This window comes from Hemiscyllium ocellatum, chromosome 28 (assembly GCF_020745735.1).
Source record: "Hemiscyllium ocellatum isolate sHemOce1 chromosome 28, sHemOce1.pat.X.cur, whole genome shotgun sequence".
Lineage (NCBI taxonomy): Eukaryota > Metazoa > Chordata > Chondrichthyes > Orectolobiformes > Hemiscylliidae > Hemiscyllium > Hemiscyllium ocellatum.
In genome coordinates, this window is record NC_083428.1 from 28,995,751 (window position 1) to 29,018,546 (window position 22,796).

Below are 22,796 nucleotides of genomic sequence, written 5' to 3' on the forward strand. Positions count from 1 at the left end.
GTCACCCTTTATTTACATGTGCACAGTACATGACACTGACCCAGCTAGCTCAGAGCTGGCTCCTAGAGTGAGCAGAACCCCTGACACTCCTCTTTATTTTTTTTTCCTTTTTTTATTTTATTAAACAAATTACAAAACAGTTTACAATAAACATTTACAGCTGTAAAAGAGACAGCAATTTTACAAGGGAGAGGAGCAGCAAAGCTAGGCCCCAAACCCTATCGTTTGACCATTTTACAGGGAGATGAGGACAACCCTGTAACAAGACAGTGACAATGACATTTGTACATTAAACAATACGGTTACATACAGAAGTGCAGACAATACAGACCCAGCAAGCCCCCAACAGTCCTCTTTATATCTATCAGCTGGGGCTCCCTGATTGGATCAGGTTAATAGCCCCAATCAGGAAACTCATATTCTGAGATCTACCTGACTGATCTTGAACAATCACTGTGTGGAAGAGTGAGAGGAAATCTAAGCAGGAAGGATAGCTGGTTGGGTCAGTAACTGAAATGGTAATATGGGGCTCTGATGGATACAGATTGGAGTTTTCTCTTCTCAGGTGCTAACTGTGTACCCCATAAACAGCATGTTCTCAGAATGAAAAGGTTGGGTGGTTTGAGCCCACTAGAGTTTAGAAGATTGAGAGGTGATCATATTGACACATACAGGATCCTGAGAGGACTTGATAAGACAGATGTTCAGAGGTGTCTCCCCTTAAGGGAGCCCTTAGTGGGCGGTACGGTGGCACAGTGGTTAGCACTGCTGCCTCACAGCGCCTGTAGACCCGGGTTCAATTCCCGACTCAGGCGACTGACTGTGTGGAGTTTGCACATTCTCCCCGTGTCTGCGTGGGTTTCCTCCGGGTGCTCCGGTTTCCTCCCACAGTCCAAAGATGTGCGGGTCAGGTGAATTGGCCAAGCTAAATTGCCCGTAGTGTTAGGTAAGGGGTAAATGTAGGGGTATGGGTGGGTTGCGCTTCGGCGGGTCGGTGTGGACTTGTTGGGCCGAAGGGCCTGTTTCCACACTGTAAGTCTAATCTAATCTAATCTAATCAAAAAAAAACTACGGGAACACAATTTAATAATTAGGAACATCCTACTTATACAGAGATAATGAGTCTATTTAGAGGGTTAGTAATTTGTGGAATACTCTTGGCAGGAGAGCACTGCAGTGTCTTTGAATATATTGAGGGCTGAGATGGATAGAATTTTGACCACAAAGGAAGTTGAGGGTAGTTGTGGCGGGGGGGATAGACAGTTGAGGCCACAGTCAGATCAGCCATGACCTTACTGAGCAAAAGACCAGGTTTAAGGGTTAAATAGGCCAATTCCTGTTCCTGATTCTTGTGCTGTGTCTTGGAAATGAAGCCTCCACATGCTCGTCCTTACTCATGACCCCCTCCCTCATAAAACATAGAACATAGAACAATACAGCACAGAACAGGCCCTTCGGCCCACGATGTTATGCCGAACATTTGTCCTAGCTTAAGCACCTATCCATGTACCTATCCAATTGCCACTTAAAGGTCACCAATGATTCTGACTCTGCCACTCCCACAGGCAGCGCATTCCATGCCCCCACCACTCTCTGGGTAAAGAATCTACCCCTGACATCCTCCCTACACCTTCCACCCTTCACCTTAAATTTATGTCCCCTTGTAACACTCTGTTGTACCCGGGGGAAAAAGTCTCTGACTGTCTACTCTATCTATTCCCCTGATCATCTTATAAACCTCTATCAAGTCACCCCTCATCCTTCACCGTTCCAATGAGAAAAGGTCTAGGACTCTCAACCTATCCTCGTACGACCTATTCTCCATTCCAGGCAACATCCTGGTAAATCTCCTCTGCACCCTCTCCAAAACTTCGACATATTTCCTAAAGTGAGGCGACCAGAACTGCACACAGTACTCCAAGTGTATCCCTCCTTCCACATGTATCTATATTAATGAACTGGTGCTGTTTGATTTGAAAATCACTGCTGCAATGGATCCTGGGCATGGTATGGTTTATCTCAGTATACACCACCCACTGCATTCAAATCTGGTTTCCAAGCTGTAGGAAAGATGTTGTGCAACTTGAAAAGATGCAGAAAACAATTGTAAGGGTGTTGCAAGTTGGAGGATTTGAGCTATGGGGAGAGGCTGAATAGGCTGGGCCTATTTTCCCTGCAGCGGTAGAGGCTGAGGGGTGACCTTATAGAGGTTTACAAAATTATGAGGGACATGGATAGGCTGAACAGCCAAAGTCTTTTCCCCAGGGTGGGGGAATCCAAAACTAGACAGCATAGGCTTACGGTAAGAGGGGAAAGATTTAAAAGGGACATAAGGGCAACATTTTCACACAGAGAGTCGTGCGCATCTGGAATGAACTGTCAGAGGAAGTGGAGGAGGCTGGTACAATTACAGTATTCAAAAGCATCTGGATGGGTAAATGAATAGGAAGGGGTTAGAGGGATATGGGCCAAATGCTGGAAAATGGGACGAGATTAATTTAGGATATTTGGAGTGGACGAGTTGGACCAAAGAGTCTGTTTCTGTGCTGTACACCTTTATGACTCTATGATTCCAAGTGGACTCACTTCATCAGATGGGGGAAATAGCATAAACAGATCCAGCAGCCGTCCAGATTTACGCATGATCTCATTCTTCCGGTCGACCTCCTCCTGATCAGTGGGCTGCAGCAGGTTTTGAATGAAGAGGTCTGGAACCTCAGTCTCTAGCTCATCTGCCTGGGCTGCAAAAACATTCTGCAAAAAGAAAGTGTATGAATTTATTTGGCACCTTTTACAAGAGCATATTACACTCAAAAAGTTGCTCTGGAAGTGCGGTCACTGTTCTGATGTCAGAAACACTCCAGTTAAAATTGCAGAAAGCAAGGCTTCCCCTCATAATAATGTGATAATGGCCAGATATCTGTTTCAGGAATGATGGTTGAGGCATGAGTATTGGCCAAGACACTGGGGAGAACTATCCTGTTCTTCTTCAAAAGAACATCCTGGGATTTTATTTTATACTTCACCTCACATCTAAAATGGAAGATTCAGGCATCAACAGCCCAGTGGTTCCACTCCAATACTTCCCTCCATTCTTTGCTAGTTTAGCAATATTGTGCTGATTTCTCACCTGTGTCTTGGGTTCTGTTCAAATCTGAGGCCATGAACAGAGATGAAAAGCAGTGTCAGGAACCTCAAAAGGAGCTGAGACAGCCCATTGGGCATAAAATAAATTCATCGTTTAATCAATAACCTGCTTTTGTTCCCTCTCCTGCTCTGCAGCAGGAACTAATCTCTTCAAATAAACATAGTTTTTGGTCATCTCAAATTCTAGTATAAGCTACTCTATCCCATTACTCAAACATTTTGAAGAGCTCCGCATACAATGAATTCCTTGAAACACATTGACTGCCTTAGATGCATAATCAGCAATTATTTTTCATGTGGTTAATCCCACAACACTAAGAAAACAGCTGAGCAATTCATCTGTTTTTGAAGCTGTTGTCTGTGTGACAGATGCTGCTGGTTATATGCTTTTTGACTTCATTCACTCTACACCTCCTTACTCTTTCAAAGGTGGAGCTATTTACACCTGGAGTAGACAGGTAATTCCTCAATTTTACACCTCATCCCTTTCCCTCCAGTCAAACATTTCTTGTACAGTATTAGCCTAAATCATTGTTCAGAGTTCCCTCGCAATCACTGAACTAAGAGTTCTAAAGCCTCATTCTGAAGGCCAGTTGCCTGGGCAGCAGCACAGCTCTGTGCAGATATTTTGTATTCAACCGATTCAGGATGTTATTACACAATGCTTGTTGGTTTAGAGGTATGATTCTCAATTAGGGGATTGCACATAGGTGACTGTGCAAGAGGTCCCAGGGTCAAATCCCTGATTGTTTATAGTTCAGGGCAGCATGGTGGCTCAGTGGTTCACACTGCTGCCTCACAGCGCCAGGGAGCTGGGTTCAATTCCACCCTCAGGTGACTGTCTGTGTGGAGTTTGCATATTCCCTCCATGTCTGCACAGGTTTCCTCTGGGTGTTCCGATTTCCTCTCACAGTCCAAGGATGTACAGGTTAGATGGATAGACCATGCTTAACTGCCCACCACATTGGCCAGGGGTGTGGAGGCTGGGTAGGTTATCCATGAGAAATGGAGGATTACAAGGATAGAGTAGGAGGTGGGTCTGGCTGGGATGTTGTTGGGACAGTTTGTGTGGATTTGATGGGCCAAATGGTCTGCTTCCACACCATAGGGATTCTATGACCTCTGGAATAGATGGGACTTGACTTCATGTCTCCTGGCTCAGAGATAGGAACATCAACCCTGCAGAACAGTAACCCTTCAGAGCTCTGTGCATTCTTAGAAATAATTGCAAAGCTGAAAGATGCATTAGAAACAAACCAGTGAAATATGAGTCCCCAAAAAGCAACAGGAGTAAAAAGAAACATCTGTGTCTCAGTTGTCAGAAGAGAGACTGATTGCTGACCTCCTTATTCTCGGAACAAAGCTCCAGTCAAAAAGCAAATTATATCAAAATGTGCGACAGTTTCCACCACAAAATCCATTCTCACTGCACAGAGAATTCTGTGAATATATCACATTGTACCACGTGTATAAATGCACACCATCACCCCGGTCAGCTAATTATATTAAAGCCTGCCCTTCCCACCCTGCCATCATTTTCATAAATCCTGCTATCCTTCACATGACACCACCCTCCAAATGAAATGTAGCTGTTTTTTGTTGCTCTCGGGTTGTACACGTTGGGTGTATTTTTTGGGGGGTATTTTACTGTGTGATATTTCTTGGTACTGTACTTGGGTTTCTTGCAACACAAGGAGGGCGCTCATATGCCAGCATACCAGGAAATTTTGCTTTTCCATATTGAAGCTTTCATCACATTCAAACGCCTGATGAGGAAGGTTCAGTCCTTTCCTCCGACTCCCAATGCTGCACTTCTGATACCTGGGAGAGAGAAAGAGAAATCGAGAACACGGATTATACTGAATTTAACTGGCTGCAAGATCAGTACCCAAACATCACTTCCAACGGTCATTCCTACACTGCCCCTTCACTGACACCCAGTTAACAGAACTGTGGAAGAAATCCAGTCATTGTAAATGAGGGACTGCAGATGGTCATTGAGTTACCTGACCACCAGCTTCTCAAGGGCAAGAAGGAAAAAGCAACAAATGCCAGCCTTGCCCTCATCCTGTGAATCAATAATAACAAATACGAAGCCAAAAATGTAATTTTCATGTGGAATAAATGATAAATGTACAATGGATATTCCTAAAACAAACAGGTTATTTTATTATCGCTAGTTCCTATCACGTCACCATATAATCCTTTCCCTTGCTGTTCATAAGTTTCTACATAGTATTTTAATGAAATATTAACCATGATACATGATCAAATTCATATCTCCTCAGCTCTACAACCTCCAAATCCGAGATAGTTGAATGTCACCTGACCTCTTGTGCCTGCCTGACTTAAATCAATCCATCATTAACTCTCAGCTGTTAAATTCTCTCCTTAAATCTCTCCAGCTCCTTTTCTCCTTCTTTAAGCTGCCCCTTAAAATCTACCTCTTGCTAACTTCTTGTGTGACTCAAATTATGTTTGAGAGTGCTTCACAGAAAACTAATTTAGAGCTCAATTTGTTCATTGGTGACTTGTTCAGAAAGACAGAAGTCCCTGCTGTCAAATCCCCGCTGGCAGGAAGATGTTTGTCTTGTTAATCAAAGCGACATAAATGCAGCAGTCACAGCATGTACAGTATAACATGTCTTTCGTTAATGCAAGTTGGCTGTAACTCAGCTGGTGAATTGGGAACACTGTTTCTAAAACACAAACTTGTATTGGCTATAACGCAATTAGATCGGCAAAATTTTAAGTGTTATTTACATTGCATGATTTTCGCATAGCACGGAGTCGCACAGGAATGGAACTATCACGTTATAGAAGAAATGACTGTATACAATGTTGGCTATGGGATAGGAAACAGAGAGCTGAGGGGAATGCCTGGATGATGGTGATATGATGTATATTAATGACCTGGACTCAATGCACAGGGCACAATTTTAAAATCCAAATAAGACATAACAGCAATAAGTGTTGCAATCAATGAGTCACATGGTTGCAGAATTCCAGAGAACAGAGGCTGATGGATAGATGGACACATTGGCAAAAGAGATTTAATACAGAAGAGAGAAATGTATAGATTATCCAGAATTTGATTATCCGAATTTTGGATTATCCAGCAAGATCTCAATGCTTGGCCAAACTGTGTTATCCGGCATTTGATTATCCAGAATTCGATTATCCGAACAAAATACTTCCCGGCCGTGTCCTTCAGATAATCGGGGTTCCTTTGTAATGATGTATGGATTGTGTACCACAGCACCTGCCTTTACTGCAATAGTTGAGGAGATGATATTTAACTTACCGCCTGATAACTGTCAGCCAATTCTTGGTGTAAGTCTTGACACATGATCTCACCTGTGGGCTCAGGTTATTCCTATTAAGGCAAAACATGAAGAGAAATATTTATTGCCGTCATATCCTTAGGGCACCTAAAATGTTTCAACATTTAAAGAAATACTGTACACATTTGTTGAAGGCAAATATGGCAGCTACTTTGTCCACAGCAAGTTCTCGAAGATTAATGACCAATTATTCTGATTTTGGGGTTAGTACGTGAAGAAAGAATTCTGCCCAGAAAACTGGGAAAGTTTCCTACTCAGGCACAGATTCTTCTACATCTCAGAGTTGCAGACAGGTTACAGCACAGAAGGAGGCCAGCTGGCCTATCATGCCAACATTAGTCCTATCACCTAGTGCCAATCTCAATCTCCTACCTTTTTCCCATATTCCTGCACGCCATTTCTATGCAAATAATCATCCAATGCCTGGTATACCTTCTGTGTGAGGTGGGCACTCAGGTTAACATGTTATCTGACAAACAACAGCTTCAACAATATAGCACAGACCCAGCACTGCACTGAAGTGTCACGCTTAGATTGAGTCAAAATCCTGGAATGGGACTTGAACCCAAGTCTTTCTCCTGAGACAGCAATATCTTTGTTGGACTTATACAGCATGGAAACAGACTCCTCAGTCCAACTCCATATAGACATCCCAGTCTGACCAAATCCCATTTGCCAGCATTTGTCCCATATCCCTCTAATCCCTTCCTATTTATGTACCCATCCAGATGCCTTTTAAATGTTGTAATTATACCAGCCTCCACCACTACATCTGGCAGCTCATTCCATACACACACCACCCTCTGCATGAAAAAATTACCCTCAGGTCCTTTTTAAATCTTTCCCCTCGTACCTTAAACCTATGCCCTCTAGTTTTGAACTCCACACCCTAGGAAAATACCTTGTCTATTTTCCCTATCCATGCCTCTCATGATTTAATCAGCCTCCAAAGCTCCAGGGAAAAAAGTTGCAGCCTATTCAGGCTCCCCCTCAAATTCAAAACCTCCTGTCCCAACAACGTCCTGGTAAATCATTTCTCCACCCCAACATCTTTCCTATATAAGGATTATCCACAATATTCTAAAAGTGGCCTCACCAATGTCGTGGACAGACGCAACATGACATCCCAACTCCTATACTTGATGTTCTGACCAATGAATGCAAAAGTGAGGACTGCAGATGCTGGAAACCAGAGGTTAGATCAGAGTGGTGCTGGAAAAGCACAGCAGGTCAGGCAGCATCTGAGGAGCAGGAAAATCGACGTTTCGGGCAAAAGCCCTTCATCAGGAATAGAGGCAGAAAGCCTCCAGGGTGGAGAGATAAATGGTGAGGGGGTGGGACTGGGGAGAAGGTAGCAAAGAGTACTTTGATGACCCATCCCCACCCCCATTCACCTATTGTACTCTTTGCTATCTTCCCCCACCCTCCTCTCTGACCTATCACCTCCATCCCCACCCCCATTCACCTATTGTACTCGTTGTTACCTTCTCCCCATTTATCTCTCCACCCTGGAGGCTTCCTACCTCTATTCCTGATAAAGGGCTTTTGCCCGAAACGTCGATTTTCCTGCTCCTCAGATGCTGCCTAACCTGCTGTGCTTTTCCAGCACCACTCTGATCTAAGTTCTGACCAATGAAAGCAAGCATGCGAAATGCCTTCTTCATCACCCTGTCTACCTACAACTTCATTTTCAAGGAACTATGCACCTGTACACGTTGTTTGGCAACTCCCCAGGACCTCACCATTAATTGTTTAATTCCTCCCTGGTTTGCCTTACCAAAATGCAACACCTCACATTTATCTAAATTAAACTCCATCTACCACTCCTCAGCCCATTTGATCAAGGTCCCATTATACTCTGTGGTAATCTTCTTCGCTGTCCACTACACCACCTACTTTAGTGTCATCTGCAAACTTACTTACCATATCTCCTGTATTCACATTCAAATCATTTATATGAATGACGAAATGCAGGGGACCCAGCACCGAACCGTGTGGCACACGACTGATCACATACCTCTGATCCGAATAGTGATCCTCCACTACCATGCTCTGTCTCCTACCTTCAAGCCAATTTTGTATCGAATCGGCTAGCTCCTCATGGACCCCATGTGATCGAACCTTCCTAACCAGTCTACTTTGCAAAACCTTGTCAAACGCTTTGCTGAAGTCCACATAGACAATGTCTATTGCTCTGCTTTCATCAAACTTTTTCCTTATCTCTTGAAAAACTCAATCAAGTTAGTGAAACGTGATTTTGCACGCGCAAAGCCATGTGGACTCTCCCTCATCAGTCACTGCCTTTCCAAAGGCTTGTGAATCATGTTCCTCAGAATCCTCTCCAACAACCTACCCACCACTGATGTAAGAGTCACCGGCTTTTCCTTACAGCCTTTCTTAAATAATAACACCATATTAGCCAATCTCCAGTCTTCCAGCAATTCACCTATGGCTGTCCAGAATACAAATATCTCAAAGGGGCCCAGCAATCTCTTCCCCAGCTTCCCACAAAGTTCTGGGATATATCTGATTGGGTACCAGGGATTTATCTATCTATATGCATTTAAGACCTCCAGCTCCTCCTCTTATGTAATGTGGATATTTTTGAAAACATCACTATTTACTTTCCCAAGTTATCTAGCTTCCATGTCTTTCTCCACAGTAAATACTAATGCAAAATATTTGTTTAGTATCTCACCCATTTCCTGTGGTTCCACATAGGTGACCTTGCTGATCTTTAAGGGGCCCTATTCTCTCCCTAGTTACTCTTTTGGCCTAAATGTACTTAAAGAGATTCTTTGGAAATTCCTTAACCCTGTTTGCCAAATCTATCTCATGTCCCTTTGTGCCCTCCTGATATCCCTCATAAGTGAACTCCTACTGCTCTTATACTCCTCCAGGGATTCATTCAATCCCAATTGTCTCTACCTGATATATGCCTCTTTCCTGTTCTTGACCAGAGCCCAAATTCCTTTACTCATTCAGCATTTCCTACACCTACCAGCCTTGCCTTTCACCTCAACAGGAACATACTGTCTCTGAACTCTCATTATCTGATTCTTAAAGGGCTCCCACTTACCAACTGTCCCTTTTACCTGAAAATAGCCTCCCCCAATCAACTTTTGAAAGATCCTATCTCATAACATCAAAATTGGCCTTTCTCCAATTTAGAACTTTATCTTTTTGATCAGTTCTATCCTTTTCCATAACTATTTTAAAACTAATAGAATTATGATCACTGTCCCCAAAGCACCCCCTACTGACACCTCAGTCACTTGCCCTGCCTTAGTTCCCAACAGAAGGTCAGATATTGCTCCTTCTCTATTAGGTACATCCACACATTGAATAAGAACATTTTCTTGCATACACTTAACAAATTCCTCTCCATCCAAGTCCTTAACACTACGACAGTCCCACACTATGTTTGGAAAGTTAAAATCCCCCACTATTACAACCTTAACATTCTTACAAATATCTGAAATCTCCTTATATATTTGCTTCTCAATTTTCTCCTAACTATTGGGGGCAAGTGTATAGTACAATCTCAATAAGGTGATCATCCCTTTCTTATTTTTCAGGTCCACCCATTAATTTCACTGTACAGCCTCCCAGGGATAACCTCCGTAAATACAGGTGTAATGTTATCCTTAACCAAAAGTGCCACTCCGTCTTCTCTCTTTCCTCCCTTTCACACCTTCCTGTAGCATCTGCACCCCAGAACATTACACTGCCAGTCCGGTCCATAGTTGAGCCACATTTTTGTAATCACTCTAATATCCAATCCCACATTCCTAACCATGCCCTAAGTTCATCTGCCTTACCCGTCAGACCCCTTCCATTGAAGAAATGCAGGATAATTTATCAGTCCTACTGTGTTTTCTGCAATGCTCTTTTCTGCTCTGACATTTGACTTGCTTCCATCAACTACTGTACCAGCCTCAGCCTTTTCTCACTATCTCTTTGGTTCCCACCATCTCCCCTCCTCCTCCTCCCCCCCCCCCCCCCCCCCCCCCACAAAAACACACACACACACACACACACACCTTACAAGTTTAAAGACTCCTGAATAGCATGAGTAAATTTCCCCACAAGGAAATTGTACCCCGTTCAATTCAGGTGGGATCCATCCCTCTTATACAGGTCGTTTCTACCCCTGAAGAGCTCTTAATGGTCCACAAATGTGAATACTTATCCCCTGCATCAGCTCCTCAGCAACATATTCATTAGCTCTAACCTCCTATTCCTCCTCTCACTATAACATGGCACTGATAATAATCCAGGTGTTAATACCCTCGAGAACCTACTTTTTAATCACCTTCTTAAGTTCCTTTATTCTCTCTGCAGAACCTCATCTCTTTCCTTACTTATGTCATTGGTATCAATATGCACTATGATCTCCTGATGGTCACTTTCTCCTTTTCAAAAATACTGCACCCTCTCCAAGACATCCTTGATCTGGCATCAGGGAAGCAACACACTACTCTGCTGTCTCACTGATGACCACAGAAATGTCTGCCTGCATTCCAGACGAGGGAGTCCCCTATTACAATCACTTACTTGGAATCTGATATATTCCTCATTACTATAGAGCCAGTCATGGTACCAGAAACATGACTGTTCGTGCTATACTCTCCTGAGAGTTCATCATCCCTACAGCATCCAAAACAGCTTAGCTGTTTGAGATGGGATAGCCTGGGTACCTCCCCTAGCATTCAACCATCGATCTGACCATATCTGCAGTGTCTCCACCTTCCTGAAACTGCCATCCATCACACCCCCTCCTGCTCTTGTAAACTCATTGCCTCTAACTGCCATTTCAACCAATCCATGTGGTCTGATAGGATTTGCAACCAAACACATTTCCTGCAGACAATCGTTTCCAGGAACATTCAAAGTCTCCCTGATCTCCAACATCTGACATGAAGAGCGCATCACCCTTCTAGAAGCTATTTAGAACCCTTTACCAACCTGCTATCACTGAGAGAAGGCTGACACAGGAAATATATAGCAAGAGGTACAGTTAGTAAGTTTGCAGATGACACCAAAATTGGAGGTGTAGTGGACAGCAAAGAGGGTTACCTCCAATTACAACAGTATCTGGACCAGATGGGCCAATGGGCTGAGAAGTGGCAGATAGAGTTAAATTCAGATAAATGCGAGGTGCTGCATTTTGGGAAAGCAAATCTTAGCAGGACTTATACAGTAGGAGAAAGTGAGGACTGCAGATGCTGGAGTACCAGAGTTGAAAAATGTGATGCTGGAAAAACACAGCAGGCCAGGCAGCATCCGAGGAGCAGGAGAATCGACGTTTCGGGCATAAGCCCTTCTTCAGGAATGAGGCTGGTGTTCCAAGCGGGCTGAGATAAAAGGTATGGGGCAGGGAATTTGGGGGAGGGGCGTTGGGAATACGATAGGTGGAAGGAAGTGAGGGTGATAGGCCGGAGAGGGGGTGGGGACGGAGAGGTCAGGAAGAAGATTGCAGGTCAAGAGGGCAGTGCTGAATCTCAGGGGTGGGACTGAAATAAGGTGGGGGCAGGGGAAATGAGGAAGCTGGAGTAATCTACATTCATCCTGTGTGGTTGGAGGGTTCCTAGGCGGAAGCTGAGGCGCTCTTCCTCCAGACATCATGTGGCCAGGGTCTGGCGATGGCAGAAGCCAAGGACCTGCATGTCCTTGGGGGAGTGGTAGGAGGAGCTAAAGTGTTCAGCCACAGGGCGGTTGGGTTGGTTGGTGCGGGTGTCCCAGAGGTGTTCCCTGAAACGTTGAGCAAGTAGGTGGCCTGTCTCCCCAATGTAGAGGAGACCACATCAGGTGCAACAGATTCAGTAAGTGATGTGTGTGGAGGTGCAGGTGAATTTGCGACGGATATAGAAGGATCCATTGGGGCCTTGGAGGGAGGTGAGGCGGGAGGTGTGGGCGCAAGTTTTGCACTTCTTGTGGTTGCAGGGGAAGGTGCTGGGAGTGGAGATTGGGTTGGTGGGGGGTGTGGACCAGACGAGGGAGTCACGGAGGAAGTGGTCTCTCCTGAATGCTGATGGGTGGAGAGGGAAATATATCCCTGGTGGTGGGGTCTTTCTGGAGGTGGAGGAAATGACGGAGGATGATACGATGTATCCGGAGGTTGAAGGGGTGGTAGGTGAGAACCAACAGGTTCTGTTCTGGTGGCAATTGGAGGGGCGGGGTTCTAGGGCGGAGGTGCGGGAAGTGGAGGAGATGCAGTGGAGAGCGTCGTCGACCACATCGGAGGGGAAATTGCGGTCTTTGAAGAAGGAGGCCATTTGAGTTGTTCAGTAGTGGAATTGGTCCTCCTGGGAGCAGATGCGGCAGAGGCGGAGGAATTGGGAATATGGGATGGCGTTTTTGCAGGGGGCAGGGTGGGAGGAGGTGTAATCCAGGTAGCTGTGAGAGTCGGTCGGTTTGTAGGACTTATACACTTAATGGTAAGGTCCTAGGGAGTGTTGCTGAACAAAGAGACCTTGCAGTGCAGGTTTATAGCTCCTTTAAAGTGGAGTCACAGGTAGATAGGATAGTGAAGAAGGCGTTTGGTATGCTTTCCTTTATTGGTCAGAGTATTGAGTACAGGAGTTGGGAGGTCATGTTGCTGCTGCACAGGACATTGGTTAGGCCACTGTTGGAGATGGTTCCTGCCTGTACTCAGTGGTGCAAAGTGTAAAATGGAGAGGTGTAGCCATGTACAGGAGTGAGTGACAGCCACATACAGTAACAACACAAAGAAAAATACAGCTGCGGATTACATAGTAAAACTATTCACGTGCAACAATAGCAAAATGCTGATACATACAGCAATGTATTACAATGCCAAGACATTGATGTGTACATACCAGCCTGCAACCAGCACACAATAAACAAACATTTGTACTCATCCTAACCTTAGATTAGATTAGATTATTTACTTAATTTGTTTTTAAATAAACAATTACAAATCATAAAAATTGAAGTTCTAATGTAACTCCACGGTGTATCTTATTCCAGATCATTCTTCTTACCAATCGTCTGGCACAGCAGGGTTAACAGTCCGGTGTGCTCGAGGTGATAATGTGACCTCAATATCATCTTTGGGGAAATCCACGAGATTCGTTAGTGATCCCAGCTCAGAATTCTCCATCTGATTGGCTATATGCACCTCAAAATCTAAGGGGTCCACAGGATCAGGACTGAAAGGCTTAAAAAACAGAGATAAATGACAGTAGTTGGGAAGAAAGAATTTAAACAATACCACAGGGTCTTCCAAAGTGCTCAGCACTTGACACACAGCTTTGGAAACCCTGCTAATAGCTAAGTGGAAACCAACAAGCCACAGTTTTCACTTTCCCCATTTGACACAAACACTGGCAGTTTGTGTCTCTAAATTTGGATATTATTGTAATATGGGAAAAACATGGCAACCAAATTACTGCCATTTATTGATGAACTCCAGACATCTTTATCAGATGTCAAACACTCCACTTATCAGCCACTGGAGATACTCACAATGTCACAGGATGGTACTGCGGATGGGCTGAATTCTTGCACATCTGTCAATGAAGTCCTTCTGAAGTGTGGTGTAAATGGCTTCAACTTGCCAGTGGCAGCTTCGCTGTAAAACAGACAGACAGACAAACAGCTCTTCAAGCCAGAATGTGCAGTTATACAGCATCTTCCAGGCCTTTGTGAAGTCCCCCAGCCTTTAGTTTGCTTTGAAGCACAGGTACAGCAAGATCGCACAACAGCACGAGATGATTAAAGAAGAAGGTAGTGTCTGATGAGGGACAAATGTTGGCCAAGACTCAGGGGATATTCCCTGCTGCACCACCAATAGAATCATGGGATGTCTAACCAAAGGGGCAAACAGATCTCAGTTAGTGCACAGGACACAGCAATCTCTCACACTGCACTGAGGTTTCAATGGAATACATGCTCAGGTCCTGGATAGGTCTTCAATCCATCACGCTTTGACCAATTGAGCCAAAGGTGAGACAGATTGGAGCTCATTGTCTTACCCCATCCTTTGGTTTCTTTTCTTCTCTCCCCCAAAAGTTCCAACTTTTACAGGTTACTTTTCTGTGTGTATCTCCAGCTATATACAGGGCGACCACTGAGTTGGATTCTGCGGTTTCAGCTACCCACAGTTTACTGCGGCCCAAACATATTACAGGGAACGTTCCAGAACCAGGTTCCAGGGGGCTGCTGGGAAGGTAAATTTCCCATTTAAATGATTGGATTCACACCTGTGCGTGGTTTCGGGGTCCACGGTAGGTCTTGGAACATATCCCCCGTGGGTATGGAGGGGCGTTTACTGAACATTTGTCAATGAGCCCAGCTGGTGAATTTCAGTAGCACCAACTTGCATTTATATCATGTTGGAAAATTATGCAGATTTCTTTACAGAAGCTTAGTCAAAAAAAATGAATGCAGAGTCAAAACAGAGCTGTTGGACATGTTACGTAAGTTTTTTTTGTAGATATTTTTATTGAAATTTAACATTTTTGCAAATTTACAAAAATAAACAAAACTCTCAAATACAAACATTGATGTACAATTAAATCATATATACAATAGTCATAATTTAACAAAGAAAAGAGAAAGAAAGAAAACAAAAAAAAGAAAAAAAAAGAAACGAAAAAAGAAAGAAAAAAAAACTCAACTTTCTACTAATCTGACCTATAACTAACCAGAGTGTATACCTAAGTCTCTTACATGCTCGGAATGTATAAACATCAAATATAATAAAACCCGTATTCGCGCAGGATTCCTCTCCCAAGGGGCCCCGGAGCAGCCCGGTCTGAAATCTTCACTAAATAAAAGCCCTTGTTAGGATAGCCGAAATATCTGCATTTATATAATTCAAAAAGGGCTGCCATATTTTATAAAATAATTCAGTCTTTCGGTGCACCATATTTGAGAGGAAGTCAAGGGGGATATATTCCATAATTAATCTGTGCCAATTTGAAAGTCCAGGGGGGCCCTCAGCCACCCAGTTCACCAAAATATTTTTCCTTGCACAGAAAGAGAGAATAGAAAATAGTCTCTTCCCATGCATATCCAGAGATGAGAGGTTCGAAAAGCCCAAAAGGAGAGATACAGGGTCCACCCTAATTTCCGTTCCTAAAATTTCTGTCAGGGTATTTGCCACTTTAGTCCAGTATCTGCGGATTTTCTGACAAGTCCACAGACAATGTACAAGAGTACCCACCTCTATTTTGCATTTAGGACACATTGGAGATGCTCCTGCCTTAAATTTTGCCAGTCGAGCCGGAGCTATATGGGCCCTATGAAGTATCTTTAGTTGGATAGCCTGAGTTCTGTTACAGATAGCAATTCTTCTAGCATTTTCCCAAATGTCATTCCACATATCCTCAGAGATTTCTAGCCCCAAGTCCTGCTCCCATGTTTTAAGCAGGTCATCCATGTCTCCTGAGACTCCATCATGTAGCAAATGGTATATAGTACTAACGGAGGATGCCCCCGCTGGTCGTAAGACATTACGTTCTCTGTCTGATTTATAAAGACTATCTATTAATGTAGTCTTCCTCTGTATATAATCTCGAACTTGGAAGTATCGAAAGAGATCCCCATTAGGTATTCCGAATTTCAGACGCAGCTGCTCAAAGGACATCAGGATCCCATCTTTAAATAGGTCCCCTAAGCATGAGATGCCCCTGGATCTCCAGAGTTTAAAGGTGGCATCTGTAATCCCCGGTTGGAATCCCCATGCGCCTACTATTGGTGCATGGGGGGATGTTTTATGTGAGTTACCCTCATTTTGCCGCATTATATTCCAGGCCTTAATTGTGTTTAATATTATGGGATTTTCACAGTGGTCTGTAATGATTTTCCTCTTATCTGAAAATAAAAGGTTAATAAGTAGGTATTTTACTTGGGAGGCTTCGATATCCAGCCAAATTGATTGTGGATCAGATGAAACCCAATCAGCTATGTAACTTAGTAGGGAGCTTAACTGATATTTCCTAAAGTCTGGGAAGTCCAGTCCTCCCCTTGCCTGTGGAAGCTGTAGCTTCTTCAGCTTAATAAGGGGCCGTCTATGGTTCCAAATAAAGGAGCCCAAGCAGCCATATAATTTACATAGGGCTAGCCTTGGCAGCATCAGCGGGAGCATTCTCATAGGATATAAGAGACGGGGCAGAACATTCATTTTAATTAATGCCATTCTCCCTAGCCAGGAAATCAGAAGGTCTCTCCATCGCTGGAGGTCCTGCCTTATCCTTTCCATTAATTGTACAAAATTAGCCCTATACAGCTGATCAAATACTGGCGTGATAAAAATACCTAAATATAAGAAGCCCTCCAGGGACCAACGGAAGGGAAAAGGGGATCCGTCCATTAAGTGGGGTATCATAGCCAGACCACCCATTGGCATGGCTTCCGATTTTGAAAAATTAATTTTATAGCCTGAGAATGCACTAAATGTATTAATAACTTGAATTAGACGAGGCACTGACATTAAAGGATTACTGAGGAATAAGAGAACGTCATCTGCATAGAGGGTAATTTTGTGTTTACCTGTACCAATCCTCGGGGCCGTTATATTAGGATCAGTCCGGATGGCTTCTGCTAATGGTTCGATTATCAGTGTAAACAACAATGGTGAGAGAGGACATCCTTGACGGCAGCCCCTACCCACACTGAAGCCATCCGATCTTAACCCATTAGTAATAACAGCTGCTTTGGGGTCATTATACAATGTTGAAACCCATTTGGTAAACACCTGTCCAACGCCAAACCTTTCCAATGTGTAAAATAAATATGACCATTCAACCCTATCAAATGCCTTTTCCGCATCCAATGAAATTACTACTCCTGGTATCTTTCCCTGATGACAGGCTTGGATCATATTCAAGACCCTTCTGATATTATTGGATGATCTGCGGCCCTTAATAAATCCCGTCTGGTCCTCCTTTATAATATATGGCAGTACCCTTTCTAGTCTTAGTGCTAACATTTTTGAGAGAATTTTAAAGTCTACATTTAGTAAGGATATTGGTCTGTAAGATGCACAATCTTCTGGGTCTTTTCCTTTTTTGAGGATAAGAGAAATATTTGCTTCTTTCAGCGTGGGCGGGAGACAGACCTGACTATGTGCAAAATTATGCATATCCATAAGTGGGTCAACCAATATTCCTGTAAATTCTTTATAGAATTCAGCTTGAAAACCATCCGGGCCCGGTGCTTTTCCGCTCTGAAGTTGCCTAATTGCCTCAAGTATTTCTTGGACTGTTAAAGGGGTATTTAGGGCCGACACCTGTTCCGGAGTCAGGCCCGGGAAGGTCAAATTTTTTAAAAATGACTGCATCCTCCTAATCCTATCTTCACAATCCTGTGATCTATATAGTTCAGAATAAAATTCTTTAAAGGTCGCATTGATCTTTTTATGATCATGAGTCAGGGTACCTGTACTTTCCTTGATGGTCGGAATAGTTTGAGGGGCTTTCTTTTTCTTTGCAAGAAATGCTAAGTATCTACCCGGTTTGTCGCCATATTCATATAATCTTTGTTTCGCAAATAATATTTCCCTTTTAGCCGTTTCAGTAAGCGGTGTTTAAAGCTGTCCTAAGAGCTGTAATCCTCTGCAATTTTGTGATAGAAGGTCTATCAGCGTATGCTGTTTCGGCTGCTTTTAGGCGAGCTTCGAGCAGACGCTGTTGCTCTCCCTTCATTTTCCTCTGGGTCGCTGAATAGGAGATGATCAAACCTCGTGCATAAGCTTTGATGGTCTCCCACATCATTGACGGATTGCTAGCCGTACCAGTATTAATTTCTAAAAAAGTTTTAAGTTCTTGGGAGAAGTACTTTAAAAATTTACTATCTTTTATCAGGAAGGGGTCCATACGCCAATGCCGAGCAGATGTCCCATTGTTCTTTACCTTAGTTTCCATGTATACAGCGGCATGGTCAGAGATTGCTATAGTACCTATTTTACAGGTTGCTATAGAGTTTAGAAAAATCGATGGGGCAAAAAACATATCAATTCTTGTGTGACATTTATGTGGATTAGAGTAGAAAGAAAAATCTCTACCCTGTGGATGGAGACATCTCCATACATCTACCAATCCTAATTCTTTATTCAGGTCCGCCAGTTGTCTAGATCTGGGAGATACTCCAGTGGCACTCTTGGGAATCCTGTCTATTTCCGGATCCATAATACAATTAAAGTCTCCCCCTATAATTGTATGACGGGCACCAAAGGCCATCAGTTTTGAAAAAGCTTCCGTTATGAATTTAAAGGGGTGTGCCGGGGGACAGTACACATTTAAGATCCCATATTCCTCTCCATTTATGAGGGCTTTAATCAAAATATATCGTCCAGATTCGTCTTTTATCTGATTTAGAATTTTCAAAGGGAAGTTCTTCCGGACAAGGATAACGACTCCCCTGCTTTTTGAATTAAAAGAGGAAAAAAAGGCCTGATCAAATCCGCCCTGTCGTAATTTTAAGTGTTCTTTATCCAACAGGTGTGTCTCCTGTAGGAGAGCTATATCAACTCTCTCCTTCTTAAGATTTGATAATATTTTCTTCCTTTTAACTGGCGAATTACTCCCCCTGACATTCCAGGTGCACCATTTAACCGACTGTTCAGCCATAATCATCTGGACAGATCCGAGACCCCTCGGGAGGGGAAACCCTATCTAGAACATCCCGAGCATGGAGCATACAAGATTTACAAAAGTAAAGACTCTCTGATACACTCAAAACAATATAACAAAAAACTCTTTCTAAGTATAAAAAATATAAAACATTCCGAATTGGAGATTTTCTCCCTTGTTCCCAGGGAGCGTCACTTCCTCTCCCACAGTCCATCTTACCCTCTTCCAACCAGTGCCCCACCCTTGACCCAGGTCTTCCTCAATAAAATGAGGAGAATTCAAATATAATATAAAGCTAGAGTTAACAGTGAACACCCCACCCCCACCCACACCCACATCTAAATATATTTGGGAATATTAATACCATATATGAAAATATAAGATTACAATCTCAACATGTAATACTTAAATATAATACCACAAAATAACAGGGGAAAGAAAAACAACCCCGCTCCTAAAAACAGAAGTAAAATAGAATAAGGTAACCACCTCTCCCCATCAACATTAACCAAACGCCCCAACATATATATATATATATATATACATACACACATAGGGGGAAAGAAAAGAAAAGATGAAGGGATGTAAACCAAAATAATGGGAAAGGCAGACCAGCGTCCACAATCTCTTACAGTTTATTTAAGAGAGTCCAAGAATTCCTTAGCCTTCTCCGGTGATCCGATGTTATGTATGGATCCTTCGTGGCTAAGGCGTAGCGTCGCTGGATATCGTAAGGAGTACTGGATATTTAAGTCCCTTAAACGCTTCTTCGCCTCATCGAATGCCTTCCTCTTTCGGACCAAAGCTGGGGAGAAGTCCTGGAACAGCATGATCCTGGATCCTTTGTGGGTCATAGCTTGGGGATCTTTTCCCAGATTTCTTGAGGCTTCCAGGAGCATCTGCCTCTCCCTATAGCTCTGCAGCTGGAACAGGACCGGGCGTGGGCGCTGGGTTGAGCCGGGCCCACGTACTGTGACCCGGTAGGCCCATTCTACCCTTACCTGGCCTGATCCATTATGCAGATTTAAAAGTTGTGGCAACCAATGCTCTAAGAATGCTGTCAGCTGACCTCCCTCTTCCTGCTCGGGCAGGCCCAACAACCGAATACTTTTTCTACGACATCGATTTTCGAGGTCATCAATGTGGTTTTCTAGGTTCTGGACTCGATTCTCGAGAAAACGGATGTGGTCGGCTGTTGATTTTATCCCAGTCTCTGAGGCTGCGGCCTTCGACTCCACCTCTCTGACTCGGCACTCCAATTCCTGAATGTCTCTGCCCTGCTTCTGCAGCTCGGCTGATAGTGCTTCTCTGCTCTGCCGAGACTCATCGATAAAAGCATCAATCTTCGCCTCCCACCTGGCAAACATCTCCTCAAAGCTCATCTTCATTGGTAAATCTCCTGAAGTAGCTGAAGACACCTTTGTTGCAGCTGAAGAGGGAGAGGGTGGGGGAGGGGTCCCTGCTTTCTTAGAGCCGCCTGTTCCCTTCCCTTTACTCATTTTCCAGCTAGTATTAGACTATTTAAATGTACTAATAGGTAACTATTTAAGGTTAACAACTATTATAAATGGTTTAGTGAGTGTGGTGGGGGTGGATAGCCCACTTTGCCCAAGTTTTGGGTAGAGCACTGTGGACTCAGTCTTGCTGGGTCGCCGCCATCTTGGATCCCCTACATAAGTTTTTAAGGAGGATCTTAAAGGAGAAAAGTGAGGGAGAAAACAGTGATGCCTGGGGATTTTCACAGCCAAAAGCTAATAGTGGAAGCAGTGAGTACGCCATACAGGAGATCAGAATCAGAAAGATATGAAACCAGAAGGAATGAGACATGGAGTTGTATAATTGGAGGAGATTATAGCAATTAGCGAGACAATGAAGGGATTCGACAACAGAATCACAGAACGATACAACGCAGAAAAAAAACTCTTGTGGTGCAGTGGTAGTGTATCTGTCTCAGAGATTGGAGGCCTGGGTTCAGGTCCTACCTGCTCCAGTCATAACCCATCTGAACAAGTGTTTAAAAATATCTACAGCACAGGAAGAGGCCACTTGGCCCTTCATATTGGTGCTGGCTCTTTGAAAGAACTGCCCAGCTGGTGCCATTCTCCAGTTCCCTCCCATAATCATGCATTTTCGTTTCACTTTGTGTACTTATCCAATTCCTTCTTGAATGTTACTATTGAATTGACTCTAACTGGTTGTATAACTAAATATTTCACATCACTCGTGATGTTCGTATGCCACTTGTGTGCCCTCTGATTACCAGCTGCTCTGACACTTAATCTAAAACCCTACACGATTTCAAACAGATTTAGCAAATTTCCTTTTCACCTTCTCTGTTCCAAACAGACAACAATCCTAACATCTCTAATGTCAGCATAACTGAAACTCCTCACTACTGGGATGATTCTAGTAAATCTCTTCTGCTTTCTTTATAAAGTCATGCTATCTTTCCTAAAAGTAAGGTGCCTACAAATGAACACAATATACCAGGATACAATTTTTTAATCTGAGATGCCAGGAGGGCTGCACTGAACGGAGATAAGGGAATGCGGGAATGATACATTACAGCATCACCGTGAGGATATGATGTGAGCAAGTCTACACCTTTGTCGTTTTTTTTGGTGTGGAACTCTTGTGGATTGGCACCTAGAGCAGTGACCTTTGATTGACTGGATTTTGGAACTTTTAAGGTACAGAATGTATTGAAGCAGATACATCAGACCTTATGTCAGAAGAGGGTTGACTCTATTGTTAGATTTAACAGGACACTAGATTAGTTTAATTTGGGGAGAAGGAGACATCAGAAGATTGTTAGCTTTGTTCTGTGAGGGGAGACTGAGACTCAAAGAAATCCATGTGAAGTCCTGTTCCAGATACAGGCAACTAGGACAACGGAAAGCCAGTGAGCAGAGGGCAGCTAGAAATAGTGTTGGTAGCTAAATGGTGGGGTGCAACCTTGTGAATTCAGTGAGTTACAGTGTCAAAAGAGGAGTCTGAGCAATTGGGTGGTGATCAGTGTTTGAGGCCTTCTAATGTTGAGTCCTATTGCCTGACAACTATTTGCAGAGAAAAGAACAGGGTAGTCTCCAGGCTGACTATGAGCAGATATTGAAAGATATCAGAGGATCCATCTTCAGAAGCAGGAAACTGAAATCTCTTTTTACGAAAGACCAAGTTTAAAGATTTTTCCAGGACTCGGTGATCTCTCTTTGGGTTACTGAGAAATTTGGGGGTACTCATCTTGGTTGTCCGATATTTAATGTGCAGTTTGTGGTATTTCAATCATAGTTTGGCTCTTAATTCATTTTTGCCTCATGTTAATGCTTTTGTTAAAATATAAGATGAAGAGCATTGGCTGTTAACCGTGCACTGTTGACACTTGAATAGCGACAATTCTTCTGTTTATTTAAAATAGTAAAACCTCATAATTTTAATCTCTTTGTGAGTAACTAGAATTTCTAATGTCATATACTTTAAAACATAATTACTTGGTCCTGAATTGAATCTTAGAATATGAGGGTCATATCCACAAAATAAGAGAGTCTGGTCTGGAATTTTCATAATGGACAGAAGATTCTTGAATGAACTAAAATTTTTATAGGAGAAAGTGAAAACTGCAGATGCTGGAGTCAGTCAAAAAGGGTAGTGCAGGAAAAGTACAGCAGGTCAGGTCGCATCCGAGGAGCAGGAGAGTCATTTTTGA

General features: G+C 43.3%; 1 protein-coding gene across 3 annotated transcripts in view; it reads right to left on the bottom strand.

The window, feature by feature from the left end:
• The window catches only part of LOC132828852 (dedicator of cytokinesis protein 7-like), a 206,242-nt gene that overhangs the window by 161,096 nt on the left and 22,350 nt on the right, over positions 1 to 22,796 (bottom strand). For all 3 annotated transcript variants that reach the window (XM_060846007.1, XM_060846006.1, XM_060846009.1), the window contains exons 2-6: positions 13,983 to 14,088; positions 13,499 to 13,674; positions 6,452 to 6,523; positions 4,866 to 4,968; positions 2,587 to 2,754 (exon numbers count right to left, since the gene is read on the bottom strand). In XM_060846007.1, the coding sequence (XP_060701990.1) occupies positions 2,587 to 2,754; positions 4,866 to 4,968; positions 6,452 to 6,523; positions 13,499 to 13,674; positions 13,983 to 14,088 (625 nt within the window). The remainder of the gene's footprint in view (positions 1 to 2,586; positions 2,755 to 4,865; positions 4,969 to 6,451; positions 6,524 to 13,498; positions 13,675 to 13,982; positions 14,089 to 22,796) is intronic.